Genomic DNA, 13547 nt, shown 5'->3' on the forward strand with positions numbered 1-13547 from the left:
GCTGCCCCTCTTGGGCCGCCTGCAGGTCACCACGGCCCTGGTCCCTGCTGAGAGCCTCTGCTTGTCTCAGTCTGGGTCTGGAAGCCTTTGGGAGGCCCCAGCCTGGCCTAGCGTCCCACATCGCCCCTTCCTGCCCCATGGACCCACTTTCCCTCCTGTGAGAGGTGGGGAGCTACTCCTTGCACCTCAGGCCTCTGTCCCAGAGGAAGTGGGGGACAGGGCAGAGCACACATGGGGAGCAGGAGGGGCTTGCCACCCTCAAGAGGGGTGGGGAAGATCCCTCCCTGTATTGTGGGCTGCTGACCTCCCTCCTGGCCAGGGGGTTCCACCAGGCTGTTAGAAAGTCACCGGTACTGAGGTACCTGGAAAGACAGTGAACCAAGGGGGGTCCCTGAGGGCCGGAGACACAAGAGCAGAGACCTGCTCACCTGTCCAGGGCCTGAGGCACTGCTCCTGGTGCCTGATGCCTTAACCAGCCTTACCCACTCCACCATGGCTCCACCCCCTTTTGTCTCCTAGGCATCGCCCACACAGATACTGGCTCCTCCAGCTTCAGTGGTCAGGAGGCACTTGGAAAGGTCACCAGGGCCAGCCCCCCTGTCTCCAGCCATGCGTCTCCCTTCAGCTCACACAGACGGAGGGCCTGGCAGCCAACATGCTGGGATCGTGCCACCCTCCAGGGGAACCTTAGCCCCGGGTTCCTGATGTGGGTCCTGGAGGTGACTGGGGACCTGTTCCTCTGTGTGCTCTGCAGAGCAGCCCTGAGACCCACGTGTGCAAGCCACTTCCCGGGCCTGACTGTGTGTATGTTGGGCTCTGTCCCAGACTCAGGACACAGAAGGACGAGGCCCACCCAGGCCTCTTGCCCAGGAGAGGAGCTGGATGCCCTCAGGGGTGCGGGGGCAGAAGTAGCATAGGGTCAGTGCTGTGCTGGCCTTGAACTTGCTCTTGCCCCACCCAAGAAGGAGGAGCTAGGACTGGCAGGTGAGGAGTGATGGCTTAGTAGGGGGGTCTCCCCCTGGGCACTGTAAGCCCCACTTGCCCTCTTCTCAGCTTCCTGGGGCTCAGGAGGTGAGGGTGTGGTCACATAGGGCAGCCTGAGGACTGTGGCCAACAGCTGCCTGTGCCGGAGCCTGGAGTTTGAAGTGTCAACAGAGCCAGGGACTCTGAGTGCATGAGGCAGCAAGCGGTAGGGTGACAGCAGCTGGGTGTCCCCACACCGCCCACACCTGTTCTTCCTGTACTTCATGTATTTGTGAAAATTTCCACTTTAGCTCAGAGCAGAGAGGCAGAAACACATCTTTGTATCCATTTACTAAATGCCCACAAAGGCCTGCATGGGTCAGCCCAGAGCCAGGAGTCTGCAGCTCCATCTGAGTCCCCCACGTGCGCGGCAGGGACCCCAGGACTTGAGGAGGACCTGTGGCCCCCTCAGTGAGCATATTAGCAGGAAGCTACATCAGATGCTGAACCAGGACTTGAACCCAGGATGCTGATAAGGCATATGATTTAACTGCTGCACCCAACCTGCCCCTGCTCCTGTGTTACATTGGCTCACAGTCCCAGGTTGGAACCAGTCAGTCCAGGGCCACCATGACTTACAAAGGTGGCATCGTCAGGGGCATGGGGGAGGGTGATGTCCTACTTCTCTTGCCCACATCTCACAGAAGCAACCTCAGGCACAAGCCCTCTGCTGTGCCCAGACCATTGCCCTGTGAGGCCTTGGTGGTCAGGGAGCTTCTGGCAGTGGGGGCGGGGGGGGCCACACACAGGCAAAGACCTGCTCCAACCCCTGCTGTGTGACTCTGATGACTGTCTGCCCCTCTCTGGTCCTCTGTGCATCCCTGAGAAATGTTGATGCTGTCCCTGGCTCACAGAGGCAAGGGAGGGGGAAGGGAGGGGCAGATGCAGAGGTCCTGCAGGTAGCTGGCCCCCAACTCACATGTGCCCTCACCATATGCCCATCTCCTGCCCACTGTGGGTGTGAGACCGAGTCCATGGCCTTTACCCAGTGGCCCTGGGCAGAGCTGCTGCCCCTTAGATGCCGTGGGTTGGACGCAGCTTTGCTAGAAGGGATGCCCAGACACAAAAACCACGCCTGTGCTCCTGGCCAGGATCTGGAGGCCTCTGGCTGTCCCAGGTCACTGCCGCATTGTCCTCCTTGCTGACTGTCTTCTCACCACTCAACAATATGCACATTCCCTTGGACTTGGGGTACAGGTGGGGCAGACCAGGGCAGGATCGTGGCACTGCCTTATGCAGCCGGAATCTTGGGCAAGCAGCCTCGCCTTTAACAATGCCATTTTTTAAATGGGCTAATGTAGGGGCTGTTACTGTGGCATAGCAGGAAAGCCTCTGCCCTTTGGCACCAGTATCCCATATTGGGTGCCAGTTGGAATCCTGGCTACTCCACTTCAGATCCAGCTCTCTGTTGATGTACCTGCAAAAGCAGTAGAAAATGACCCAAATGACCCAAATGCTTGGGCCCCTATGGAGCTCCTTGCTTTTGACTTCAGACTTGCCAGCTCTGGCTGTTGTAGGTGTTTGGGGAGTGAACCAGAGGATGAAAGATTTCTCTTTCACTCTCTTACCTCTGCTTTTCAAATAAATGAATAAAATCTTAGAACCAAGGAGCTCAGGAACTGCGGTGCCTGTGGCAGGATGAGCGCCTTCCTCTGCAGGTGTTGCGCCTGAGGGAACCTGCTCTGTGCCTGCTATCCTGCGCAGTTCTGCTTGGTTTACAAGGACATTCTAATTGGCTCAGGCCCAGGCTGGGAGGGGGGGAAATGTTGATAGGTGGAGTAGACACCTGTCCAGGTGCATTTGAACTGGAGGCGAAGAGGCTTGGCCGAGCTGGAGCAGCTGGGCTCATAGCAGAAAGTGCTGACAGGTAAGGGGTCTGGGGGTGGAGGGAGGGGCTGAGGGCTTGTGAACCTGGATGGGTCTGGAGAAGACGGAGCAAGAGGAAGGCAGGGGCAGGAGCTGGCCCTGCACTTGACCCTCCAGGGGTCTCCTTCTGACTCCAGGGTCATGCCTCTGTGGCCAGAGGGGGCATGGGCTTGGGGAGTCAGAGCTGCCCATGGGAACCACAGGGACAGGGACATTCCTGGGGTGACAGCAGAACCCACAGAATGGGGCAGGTGGCTCTGAGAGAGGAGCTCAGGGCACACAGAGGTGACACTGGGAGACACACACTTCTACCTCACACAGGCACATGCGAGACAGCCTCTCAGTGCTGAGGACACCCTGCGTCCCCTGACTGCACGCGGTCACCACAACACATAACAGGGACGAAAGGAGGGAGCGGGACAGGCAGCAGGTGGGACAGGCTATGCAGTGGCTGATTGCGGGTTCATCTGTCCTTCTGCCTCACCAGGAAGCCCATGGATGAGCTGGTGGGGCTGCGTGAGGGCTCCTCGGGGAACCCCGTGGCTCTGCAGGAGCTCTGGGGCCCGTGTCCCCGCCTGCGCCGGGGCATCCGAGGTGAGAGCTGGGCGCTCACATCCCCTCTAAAGACCCCTGGGCTATCTGCCCTGCCCAGCCCCACCTGGATGTCCCGCAATGGTTTCCTCCTTTCATGTGCCTCTGGGGACATCGCTACTCCAATCTCTGAGTGGTTGGGAGGGGAGGAGTCTGCCAGCCTGTCCATCTGCCAGGGCCGGGTATGCCCAGCATGTCCCCTCTGCCTTAAAGATTCAGCCCTGCTGACTGAGCCTAAGTGGGGTCCAAGGCCAACTCCAGCATTGCTGGATCCATAGCAGGTGTCCAGGGAGCTGTGGATCCAACACCTTTCCTAGGAGTCCCAAGTGCATTGTTGACCTTGAGACCTGACTGTCCCTCACAAGGGGGCAGAGATGGCGGGCACCCCCAGACAGAGGGTCCCTGGCCTCTTCTGGCCACAGCCCTTCTGTGGGAGCCCATGCAGCCCTGCAGCTGTGGCGCTGCCCCATCACCTGCCCCAACTGCTGTGTGCCCGATGCCCCATCCAGGTGGCCTGGAGTGGCTGAAGCAGAAGCTGTTCCGTGTGGGTGAGGACTGGTGCTTCCTGCTGGTCCTGGGGGTGCTCATGGCACTCATCAGCTATGCCATGAATTTTGCCATCGGGCGTGTGGTGCGAGGTAACCCCTCCCAGGCACGCTCTTGGGATGCCTATGGGCTGCCACGTGCAGTGAGGTGGAGAGGGCTGGGAAGGACTGGGGTGCGTGACTCAGTTCCTGACGACTGTCCTCCTGAACAGGCTCCCGCCCCTCTCTGAGCTTCAGTCAGATTTTCCAAACAATGAAAAAGCAAACCCTCCCTGTGTCCCTGAGTCCTGGCTCCTCTGAGCTTGAGCCCCTTGCTTGTGCACCCCCACACATGCCTTCTGTCACCCCACTTACTGGTAGCTCTGTTACCCTGAGGGGAAAGGGGTTATGCAGACTACCAGGCAGAGTGGTCTTTCATAATCTTCAGCAGGTCTCCACCCAAGGCCTCCATGGAGGACAGGGCAGGGTCAGGGAGACTAAGCCACGTTCCCTTGTGTTGGCCTGAAGAAGTCCGACAGGTGCTTCCCAGCCTGTTCGGCTTTCTTCTCATGAGTCTCTCTGAACCCTCACTGACCTTGTTTCTGGCCCATTTGACAGACAGGGAAACTGAGGCTCAGAGTGAGATGCTGGCCCTAGGTCACACCGGATTAGGAAGCAGTTGGGATCTGGACCCCCGAGCTGCACCCCTAACCTCTTCCTGGCATCTGCCCTGCCCTGGGTGCCCTTAACCATATTCCCTGGGATCCCAGGGTCTGGCCGGAGGGCTACTGCGTCCCAGGGTGACTCCTTGATGCCTCGTTGTCCCCAGCGCACAAGTGGCTATACCGGGAGATTGGGGACAGCCACCTGCTCCGCTACCTCTCCTGGGCCGTGTACCCGGTGGCCCTGGTCTCCTTCTCCTCCGGGTTCTCCCAGAGTATCACGCCCTTCTCGGGAGGTAAGTTTGCGTCATCATGTCATGTGCCAGGATCTGGGTCTGTGGTCCCCGCTGCTAATCCTTCTCATGTGTCCAGGGCCTGTGTGGGCAGGGGAGGCAGGGAGCAGCCACCCTCCTCAGGCCAAGGACAGGGGAGCTGGGAAGACCAGGGATCCTGGGGAGGGGGCCGCTGCTACTCCCAGGTCCCTGTGTGCCCTGTCTGCCGTGGGCTGAGATGGGAGGGCTGAGCCAGGCTGGTGCTGATGTAGAGCACCTAGTTCCCACTGGTTCCTCAGAGCCCCCCAGCTCCAGACAGAGGGTTGCCTAGTGGGTGTCCAGAGGGCCATGACACTCTGTCCTGGGTTTCTTGTCCTTCCCTTCGGTGCCACAGGCTAAGCAGGTGTCACAGGCCCCACATCCCCTTCTGCACGAGGAGGCTGCAACTCCTGACCCCTCAGGGCACCACATCAGTCATGTGAAAGTTTTGTTTTTGTTTTCCCTTTTAAAGATTTACTTATTAATTTATTTGAAGGGCAGACTCACAGAGAAAATTAGAAACACACACACACAGAGATTGATTCCTTATGCATGTTTCAATTCTTAAATGGCAGCATCACCCAAGGTTAAGCCAGACTGAAGCCAGAAGCTGAGTCAGAAAATGGAACTGGTGCTCAAAAAGAGTGCAGGTGTTGCAGGTGGTGGCTTAACCTCCTGAGCTACAACACCTGCTTCTTGGAGCTGTAATCCAGAGATTCCTCCCCCTCTTTGTTCAGGTTCAGGAATCCCAGAGCTGAAGACCATCTTGTCAGGGGTGATCCTGGAGGACTACCTGGACATCAAGAACTTTGGGGCCAAGGTGGTCGGCCTCTCCTGCACCCTGGCCATGGGCAGCACCCTCTTCCTAGGGAAAGTGGTATGACTGGTATCTGCACCCTCACTCCCTCCCTGCCCAGCTCCATGGATGTGACAGAAGGGCTCAGCCAGTTCTTGCCTCAGGGAGCTCAGTGTCAGGGACAAGGCCGTGGAGGCCCCAGAGGGGACAAAAGCCATCCCAGACCTCCCTGGCCTGTGGGGGAGACAGAGCAGGAGGGGCACAGGGCAAGCTACCCCCAGTGTGAAGGGGCCCTCTCTGCTGCCCTCTCCCTGGGCCCAGAGACAGATGAGGGGGTGGAGACAGGCAGCTGAGGGCTGGAGGAGGCACAGGCTGCCTCTGTGCCCTCTGCCCTGTGTCCACACCTTGCCCCACACAGGGCCCCTTCGTGCACCTGAGCGTGATGATCGCCGCCTACCTTGGGCGCCTGCGCACCAAGACTCTCGGGGAGGCAGAGGTAGGGGCTGGGGGAGGTCCCAGCCTGGAGGAATGGGTGAGGGCAGGAGGGGCTGGCTCTAAGCCCTGGGTCTCCACTCTGGCAGAACAAGAGCAAGCAACATGAGATGCTGGTGGCGGGGGCGGCGGTGGGCGTGGCCACGGTGTTTGCAGCCCCCTTCAGCGGTGAGACCCTCTTCCTGCCTTTGTCGCCTGGGCCTCCACCAGCCCTGCCCTCTTCAGTTCAATGTGCCTGCCCAGCAAGAGTCCTGGGGGCAGTGGGGAGGTATCTCTCACCTCACATTGGCAGAAAACTCCAGGAGACCTATACCCAGTGTATAGTCGGGGACAACAGGTGTAGGCACACAGGCACACAAACATACTTACACATTAGGTCCAGGGTGGGTCAGCTGCCTACTGGTGGAGACCTCTCTAATCTCCTGCAGGTCAGGAGTGGGTGAACAACCTGTCCAGGCTGCTCTAGAACAGGACAGGGTGCCCAGGAGGTGGGCTTCCACCCTACCACCATTAGCAGTGAGCTGTGCCTGCCTGTGACCTTATGTTGGGTAGGCAGGGTCCCCTGAGCTTGGTGCTCCTCCCCAGGCATCCTGTTCTGTATTGAGGTCATATACTCCCACTTCTCTGTCTGGGATTACTGGAGGGGCTTCTTTGCCGCCACCTGCGGGGCCTTCATGTTCCGCCTCCTGGCCGTCTTCAACAGCGAGCAGGGTGAGCCACACTGGGCACCTGCACAGGGAGGGGAAACTCCTCCTTCCCTCCTTCCACCTCACCTTCCCTGCCCTCCCTGTGTCCCCCCTCCAGTGTGTCCTCCCCCTCATCCTCCTCCCTCTCCTCCTTTCCTAGTCCACCTGCCCCTCCTGGGGAGGGAACAGAGCTGTGCTGGATTTGTGGGTTCCTAGCATAGAGAGGGCCGCACTGGCTGGAGGCAGGGGAGGGCTGGGGGCCTTGAGTGTCATGAGCAGGGTACTGGGATGGGCTTGGCAGCAGCACCCCAGCCTCTGGTGGGCCTGATAGGCTTGTGTGGGGAGTGGGCTGGGAGCTAGGAGCAGCCTTGGACCCCTGCTCCCCAGAGACCATCACCTCCCTCTACAAGACCAGCTTCCGGGTGGACGTCCCCTTCGACCTGCCCGAGATCTTCTTTTTCGTGGTGCTGGGGTGAGCAGATGCCTGGGCTCCTGAGGGCACTCCTGGGGGTCTCCTTGCCTGGGCCAGGTGGAGCTGAGGCTTCACTGTGCCTGTCCCCAGGGCCATCTGTGGCATGGCAAGCTGTGCCTACCTCTTCTGCCAGCGCACCTTTCTGGCCTTCATCAGGACCAACCGGGTCATCTCCAAGCTGCTGGCCACCAGGTGGGCTGGTGGATGGAGGTTGGCAGGCCTTCCTGGAGGCCCAGGCAGACTCCTGACTCATACAGTCAAGCCAGCCCCTGGCTGAACCCCTGTCCAGACTCCCCCATGTTGGAATTTGGCCCCTCACTCACTCCCCCTGCCCTGCCTTTACTAGGTCTCAGCCTCTTACTAGGACCCCACCCCAGTATTTCTCTGCGCTGGCTTTGACATTGGCCAGCCCAGCTCCTGTCCTAGGCTAGTGACTCATGCCCCAGTGAGGCCTGACCAGCTCTGTCCTTCCTGCCAGCCTGATTCTTCCCCAACACCATCAGCCCTTTCCCCATTACAGGGAGCAGTGGCCTGTCACCTTGTCTCTTCCTTGAAGGTGACTTGTCTATGTTTCCCTGCAGTCCTGCCTCCTCCCCCTCATGTGGCCTGAGCATCAGCACCCAGGATGATGGGGTCTGCTCTGTCTGGGTCTGCCCCACCCCGTTTTCCCTGTGCAAGAAGTTGGGGGAGGTCAGCCCTGGATCTCTAACACTTCCCCCACAGCAAGCCTCTGTACGCAGCCCTGGCAACCCTGGTTCTGGCCTCCATCACCTACCCTCCTGGCGTGGGTCGCTTCATGGCTTCTCGGGTGAGCTCAGCCGGGGCAGGGGAGACCACCCTTCGTTGTCGGTTTGGGGCTAGCTGGAATATGCCAGAGTCATATTGCAGGGAAAGAAGGATTAGTATTAGGGTACCCAGGGTTAGGGTTAGGGTACCCAGCTGAGTAGGGCTCAGTGGGACTGGAGGCAGCCTCTCGCTTTGCTGGGTGGGGGTCTGCTGGGCCCCACGTGCAGACCCCTCCCCCAGCTCTCCATGAAGGAACATCTGGACTCACTCTTCGATAACCGCTCCTGGGCGCTGCTGACCCGCAACGCGTCCCCACCCTGGCCCAAGGAACTTGACCCCCAGAACCTGTGGCTCGAATGGTACCACCCACACTTCACCATCTTCGGGACCCTCGCCTTCTTCCTAGTGATGAAGGTGGGCACCCAGAGCCACCAGGGCCACAGCTGACACCTGCTTGGGTCAGCAGGGGCAGCGCGGTGCCCCATCCTGCCATGGCGAGGTCCTGGGCAAGTGGGCTGAACTCTCTGAGCATCGGTCTGCTCTCCTTTCAAATGGGGTGGCTCTTAGTCCTAAGGGAAGGCTAAGCGGGAAGACGGCATAGCCAGCCCAGCTTCTGCCCTCGATACCAGGCACACACAGTGGGCACATTGTTGAGGGAGAGGGTTCTGGTCCTGGCCCATGTATCCCTGACCCCAGCACTGGTGGTGAGCACATGGCTGGCCTGCCCTGGTCTCCTCGTGCCTGTGCCTGGCTGGCTGCCTCTCATGCTGCCCTAACCCCACCCCTGCAGTTCTGGATGCTGATCCTGGCTACCACCATCCCCATGCCCGCTGGCTACTTCCTGCCCATCTTCATTTATGGTGAGTCTGGGGTTCTGGGAATCTGGGAGGGGCAGAACTCGGCCAGTCTACGGCCGCCTCCTCAGCCTCAGCCTGTGTCCAGGAGCGGCTATCGGACGTCTCTTGGGCGAGGCCCTCTCTCTCGCCTTCCCTGAGGGCATCGTGGCTGGGGGCATCACCAACCCCATCATGCCTGGTGGCTATGCCCTGGCAGGTGAGTGGGTCAGCTCCCTGCTGTGTGGGCTGCATCTGAGAATGGGCTGACAGTGAAGCAAGGCACAGAGAGAAGACATGGAGATATCTGTCCCACCACTCCCCGAGAACCTGACACCCCTCAGCTCTTGTTCTGTCCCCAATTCCCTGTCCCCTACCTTCTGTCTCCCCTCAGCCAGAGGCCTTGCCTGATTCTCACCTGAGCCCGTGACCTTGGCCATGCCGGGATGCTGAGCTCTGGCCTGAGCCTCCTGCCTGTGCTGTCCCTGCAGGGGCGGCAGCCTTCTCGGGGGCAGTGACCCACTCCATCTCCACAGCGCTGCTGGCCTTCGAGCTGACCGGGCAGATTGTGCATGCCCTGCCCGTGCTCATGGCGGTGCTGGTGGCCAATGCCATCGCCCAGAGCTGCCAGCCCTCCTTCTACGATGGCACCATCATTGTAAAGAAACTGCCTTACCTGCCATGGATCCGGGGTCGCCCCATCGGGTGAGAGTGCTCACTGTGGCCCCTGGGTATGGACAGGGTGGGCCCTAGATGGGCTGGAGTGCAGGGCCCCCTGACATCCCCCAGCAAAGCTTGGCAAACGGGCCTGGGAAGGACGGCCAGCCACTGCCCTCTGATCTCTTCTGTCTGTACCATACTTGCTGCATGAGGAAGCTGGGGCATAGGCAGTGGTCAGGGCTTGCTCCAGGTCCCAAGCCTGAGGGGTAGAAGCAAGCTGTTATCCTCACTGGCACCAGAGGACCAGGAAGCAGAGCTGAAGGGATCTGATCGGGACAGAGCTGCTTCCGGCTCAAAGCACAGGCCTTAGGCAGAGCCGGGTCGTGGGCCAGGTGCAGCCCTAGAGGCTGGAGAGCCACCACCTTGCTGTCTGCCCAATCTTGAGAACAGGACACTGTGCTTGTCACCTCCCTGGACCTGCCCACCTGCCCTCAGCTTCCTGAGGTCTAACTCTGGGGCCTGATGGGCACTCCTTTCGCCCCCAGCTCGCACCGCGTGACCGTGGAGAACTTCATGAACCACACCATCACCACACTGGCCAGGGACGCACCGCTGGAGCAGGTGGTCAAGGCTGTGACCTCCACGGATGTGGCCGAGTACCCTGTGGTGGAGAGCGGAGGTACCTAGCAGGAAGTGTGCGACAAAGGTGTCTAGCACACAGGTTCTTGGCACACACTAGGTCTTCAGTACAGGTGAGTTCCTTCTTCCTAATGTGCTTCTCTACCCTCCCTGTGCTCCTGCTAGAGTCCCAGATCCTGGTGGGCACCGTGCGAAGGGCCCAGTTGGTGCAAGCCCTCCAGGCCGAGCCGCCTGCCTGGGCTTCAGGACAACAGGTGTGTATGGGGGAGAGGTGGGCAGCAGGGAGCTGATGGGAGTGGTGGTCAGGCAGGGCAGCCTGAGGAGGGGTGCAGGACCATGTGCCCCTCACTCTGCCTCTGTCCCAGCACTATCTCCAGGACATGTTGGTTGGAGGTTGCTCCCTGGAGCCAGTGACCCTGATGTTGTTCCCTGAGACCTCACTTCACCAGGTAATGAGAAGCAGTGAGGAAGAGGAGAATTTGGGGGTCAGCTAGGGCCCTGGGACAGAGGGGAAGCCCCCAGCAGGGAATGAGGCTCCAGGCTCCCCAACTGTGCTGTGCTGCTCTGCTCCTTCTGGCCTACTCCTCACTGTGGAATGAACACAGTGGTGCCTGCCCTGTGCCCCTGACCTCAGTCGGGGGTTGGGGTGACCCAGAAACTTGAGGGAAGCTCTTTGGGGGGGGAAGTGTTGGAAAATGAGACAATGTGGGGAGGGGGAGGGAGTGGCAGGAGGTAGCTGGTGGAAGGGAGGGAGATGCCAGTTATTGGCATGGTCTCCGCACCCAGGGTGTCCCTTTTTGGTTTACTACCTTCTGCCCCAGTGATCTCGGGCACATTCTTCTGATCCGTAGTCAGACGCGTTATCCATTGCGCTACTGGCCCCGTGCTTGGGCACATTCTTGAATTGTGAGGTCAGAACGCAGCACTCCAACGGGGAAATGGGGGAGGGACAGAAACAAATCCTGGACCTGCCCACCTGCCCTCAGTGCCAACTCTGCAGCCCCCTTGTGGTGACAGTGGACACTGCAGGACAGGTGTTTCTGGTGTTCCACCAGATACAAGCTGAGTCCGGGGAGAGATTTAGGGGAGAAGGCCAGAGGCTGCCCTGACCCTCCTTTATTTCCCCAAACCCCTCTACAGGCACACAACCTCTTTAAGCTGTTGAACCTTCAGTCGCTCTTCGTGACATCCAAGGGCAGAGCTGTGGGCTCCGTGACCTGGATGGAGGTACCAGAGACCCCTAGGAGAGCAGGGTGGTGGGGGCCATTAAGAACCCTTCAAAATATATATGTATGTGTTCGAAAGGCAGAATGACAGAGAAAGACAGAGAGGGACAGACACAAGGGGACAAAGAAAGATCATCAACGCAGTCACTCACCCGATGGCCCCACCAGCTGGGTCTGGGCCAAGCTGAAGCCAGGACCCAGGCCCTCCACCTGCTTCTTGCACATGAGCGGCAAGGACCCTAGGACATGAGCCACCATCCACTGCTTCCCTGGCACACAGGCAGGAAACTGAATGGCAAGCACAGTAGTTACTCCTGGCTCACACTCCTCACAGGATGTTACGGCCTCCACTTCCTGGCCGGGGACTCCTGGGCTTGGCTGCCCCTGCCCTGGTTCTGTGGCCAGCAGCCCTACAGCCCTCTCATCAGTGCAATGGGGAGGCACAGCTCCAGTAGTCACAGGGACCCCACCCACATCCAGGGAAGCCTTGACGCAGCCCACTCTCACCACCCCACCTCCGCCCTCCCGGGATCCCCTTTGCTCTGTTCCAGTTGAAGAAAGCCATCTCTGCCCTGACCAAACCCCCAGCCGCCAAGTGATCTGCCTTCAGAGGGGACAGGACACCTCGCTTCCTAGTGACCACTGGGACCAGGAGCTGGCTTCTCTCCTCTTATCACAGCCCTCCCCACCACTCCATCACCTCCTTGGCATGGCAGGCAGCCCTAACCCAGCCCAAGATGATCCCTGCATTCACCCTGAACCATCATTATGTTCACCAGCTACAGCTGCAGGACAGATGTGCACGACAGCAGGAGGCCCGTCACTCAGCTAGTGACCAAGGACACAAGTGTCTCCCGTCACCAGGGTAGGCTCAGAGGCCATCTGGGGTCATCTGATCCTGAGCAATAAAGCTGACCCCTCCTGGACCACAGCTCCTCCTTCACTTCCACTCCTTGGGCACTAACTGGCCCCTCCACCACTCACCTGTGCTGGCCCAGAATTCTTGGGGTTACTGATCCTGGATACATTGCGGCCTGGGGCCCTTGTCCCCGCCCCATGTCCTGCTTCCGGGATGGAGCTAGGATCCCCACAGTCTCAGGACATTCTCTCTCTCTGGATTCCATCCTTCCAGCCTGCATCTCGCAAGCTGAGCCCCAGCTGGCAAAGGCGGTCGTCAGTGTGTCCCTCTGAGACATCCCCGATGCTTGGGGGTGTCTTCCAGGTCAGGATTAGCTAGGTCCTTGGGGCACACATGGTCAACTCCACACCTGGTAAAATTAGGCATGAGCAACAAAGCCCTAAGGAACAACTGGTGTTTCATCTCCTGAGAAAGTGCCAGCTTCGCTCTGACCTTCACAGGCTTTCGACAGGAGTGTGGGTCGCTAAGGCCATGTGGATGTTCGCTGCTGACTCCCACAGTCCCAGCCAAGGGGGACTTTTGCTTTTCCAGGCCCATGAACAGCGGTGGACATAGGCCCCCATAGGAAGACAAGGTCCCTTCCCAGGCAAGGAGTGTCAAAAAGGATGCCCACACTGCGGGGTGGGTTGGGAGGCTAATGTTTCCCTTCAGATCTCCCCCCTCACACACACACCTGCTGTCCATGGGCCCAAATCCTACTGTACCTTGCTACACGACAAGCCTTTCCTATTTGAACAGTTGTCTCCGTGCCTTCCCAGACTAGTACTTTAAACCCAGCACTCCATGCAATCTGTCCTGATTAGGGGGCAGCAGGTGCAATAGGTGTGTGTGTGTGTGTGTGTGTGTGTGTGTGTGTGTGTGTGTGTGTGTGTTTATGTGCACGCACACTGGGGGACAGGGACCCTCCTCTCTCGCCCTCTAGTACCTTCTGCCCAGAGGCCCAGAACCCGCCTTCCCTAGCAAAGACCAGACCACATTCATGCAGGGTGAACCCACCACTTTAATACCAGGGCACCATGAGGAAGATGGGACGGGAGTTAGGGCACCAAAGGGGCAGATTC

General features: G+C 59.4%; 1 protein-coding gene across 2 annotated transcripts; it reads left to right on the forward strand.

Annotated features, from left to right (window-relative positions):
- The first annotated feature begins 3383 nt into the window (after positions 1 to 3383).
- On the forward strand, positions 3384 to 12166 carry LOC101530797 (chloride channel protein ClC-Ka). 2 transcript variants are annotated; one of them, XM_058675679.1, is made up of 19 exons: positions 3384 to 3483; positions 3990 to 4118; positions 4834 to 4962; positions 5715 to 5854; positions 6192 to 6269; positions 6355 to 6433; positions 6851 to 6976; positions 7339 to 7423; positions 7514 to 7615; positions 8147 to 8231; positions 8450 to 8623; positions 9000 to 9069; positions 9152 to 9262; positions 9534 to 9747; positions 10248 to 10381; positions 10507 to 10595; positions 10707 to 10790; positions 11482 to 11568; positions 12119 to 12166. In XM_058675679.1, the coding sequence occupies exons 1-19, from the start codon at positions 3384 to 3386 to the stop codon at positions 12164 to 12166; spliced, it is 2064 nt and encodes a 687-aa protein (XP_058531662.1). The 2 variants fall into 2 exon arrangements, with proteins under 2 accessions (XP_058531662.1, XP_058531670.1); XM_058675687.1 differs by lacking the exon at positions 4834 to 4962.
- Positions 12167 to 13547: the final 1381 nt, after the last annotated feature.

This window comes from Ochotona princeps, chromosome 2 (genome assembly GCF_030435755.1).
Source record: "Ochotona princeps isolate mOchPri1 chromosome 2, mOchPri1.hap1, whole genome shotgun sequence".
NCBI classification, from domain to species: domain Eukaryota; kingdom Metazoa; phylum Chordata; class Mammalia; order Lagomorpha; family Ochotonidae; genus Ochotona; species Ochotona princeps.

Bases quoted from the DNA above. Each gene is read 5' to 3' on its own strand.
- LOC101530797 (XM_058675679.1), top strand. From the start codon at position 3,384: ATGGATGAGCTGGTGGGGCTGCGTGAGGGCTCCTCGGGGAACCCCGTG. The intron at 4,963-5,714 runs GTAAGTTTGCGT...CTCTTTGTTCAG, and splicing joins TATCACGCCCTTCTCGGGAG to GTTCAGGAATCCCAGAGCTG. The intron at 10,596-10,706 runs GTGTGTATGGGG...CCTCTGTCCCAG, and splicing joins CCTGGGCTTCAGGACAACAG to CACTATCTCCAGGACATGTT.